We start from the raw sequence: 2,029 nt of genomic DNA on the forward strand, positions 1-2,029 counted from the left end.
ATGCCTTTTCTGTCGAAAAAGGGGATCTTCAGGAGCTTCCACATGGACTTGCTTTGCCTGGCCTCTTGTGCCAGCGAAAAAACAGTTAATCCATACAAGTTAATCCATCAGCAGCCTGAAGAATTTCATATGTTGCTGTTACATCTTTGTCCAGTTTAACACGAAAATTGATTGCGTAGCAAGCTTCCAAATTGTCTTCGCGTCCTGACTGCATTCTGAAAACTAGTCAGCTGTAACAAGTAGTGTTTAGTAGGGCGTGTTAAAAGTGTTGTTACAGCTGTCTCCTGTAATCTGGAATAACAAAAGCTGGCAGATCAGCTTCGTAGATGTATAATAATGGTTTGCTGAAAGTACAATAATCTAGGATTATAACCGTCTCTCCTAAAAAAAGTCTCAAAGCTCCTGGAAGGTACCTCTTTTATCTCCATTAATATATTCCTTCAGAGGATTAGCAAAGCATGGTTTATGGTTACATGTGAAGGCATCTCATGAATCGCAAATCGATCAATATAACAAATGTTAACCTGTTTCTTCCTCAAGATAAATGAATTAACAAATAATCGTTTAAGACTCAATCTAAGATATAGCAGTGATGAAATTAGGAGATACACTTCCTTCCGGTCGGTATCCTAGAAAGAATTATTTCTTATGATATTATCAATAACGAATTAAAGATGGTGGATAAATTATTTTATATTACCTCTTCCACTTCCGGTATGCTATAGTTTCTATTGCTCTGTATCGCTGACTTGTCTGGCACGTGACTTGTCGGTGTCGACCGATGAACTGTCACACCGAATATGTCTTCATGGAATCGATTGGCGTCCTAGAACGAAAATGATAAACACACTGTACTTATGTATACGCCATTATCGGTCACTTGCTCTGTCTCTCTCTCCCTTTTCTTTCACTACACGAACACAAACACACACATACAAACACTCACATACACACACACGCACATACATCTATATATCTACATTGTTTTTACGACAAGTCATAATAAAAAGAAATTTATCATTAAACTTATCATTAAACTAAAGAATCACAGTATAATAACTGTATATAATATATATCATAATGATATTTATTCTCCGATTTGAAGCGACAATTTTTAAATATAAACAAATGACCGAAAAATGATGAGCTAAACTCGGGCTGAATCGACTCACAAATCGACGCTTTGATACTAAGCATGTTAAATACACAGACGAACGGAAAATACAGAAGGTCACCAAATCTTCTTCAGTTATCGGCCAGAGCACAATATTCTTGTTCAAGACCAGTACGAATTTACCCTTCTTAAACAAGAATATTATTGACAGTGACTTCGAAGTTTCAGTCTGTGAAGCTATCTTCGGATGTATGTTCCTTTCTGTCGAAGAGCGTAGGCTCGAAACGTAAAAGACTTTCTCACTTCCCGAGTGCTGTTGTTTAGACACCCGTCTTCGGTATATATATATATTAATAGTTATCGCCAAGCCAACATGGCAGTCCCCAAAATAGTACGAATGCTGCCGTTGATTAGCTCCAAGAGACCATCGCCTCTAGCTAGCTATGTGACACACGAACCTGTGTCCATTATAACCTTCGAACAGGGGAGGTTAGCCGTTTCCCCTTGCTGGTCTGGCATCCACAGACTAGTTTCAGGGTGCTGCCCCTTATTAATGTAGAGCATCCGAACCCAGCAGGTGTCGCTACTGACCGTCTGTACGAAGGATTATTTACCTAAATTCAGGGGAATATATCCACTGGTTTTCAAAAATAGTAATGGCCTCTTGGAGCTAACCAACGGCAGCATTTGTCCCTTTATTTGGACTGCCATGTTGGCTTGGCGATAACTATTAATATTCAGTACCGCTGCCGTAGTCTCCTTTAGAGAGACTTAGAAATATTAATATTTCTATATATATAGAAATATATATATTAATAGAAATATTAATATTTCTATATATGCATATTTATATTTATATATATATATGTATGTATATATTTATATATATATATATATATATGTATATATATATAT

General features: G+C 36.8%; 1 protein-coding gene across 1 annotated transcript in view; it reads right to left on the bottom strand.

The window, feature by feature from the left end:
• Positions 1 to 689: 689 nt before the first annotated feature.
• The window catches only part of LOC106877748 (nitric oxide synthase-like protein), a 3,287-nt gene continuing 1,947 nt past the window's right edge, over positions 690 to 2,029 (bottom strand). Inside the window, exon 2 of the mRNA XM_014926757.2 lies at positions 690 to 826. Coding sequence (XP_014782243.2) covers positions 692 to 826 — 135 coding nt within the window. The 3' untranslated portion in view covers positions 690 to 691. The remainder of the gene's footprint in view (positions 827 to 2,029) is intronic.

The sequence above is a fragment of the Octopus bimaculoides genome, unplaced genomic scaffold (genome assembly GCF_001194135.2).
Source record: "Octopus bimaculoides isolate UCB-OBI-ISO-001 unplaced genomic scaffold, ASM119413v2 Scaffold_72427, whole genome shotgun sequence".
In the NCBI taxonomy this organism is placed as follows: Eukaryota; Metazoa; Mollusca; class Cephalopoda; order Octopoda; family Octopodidae; genus Octopus; species Octopus bimaculoides.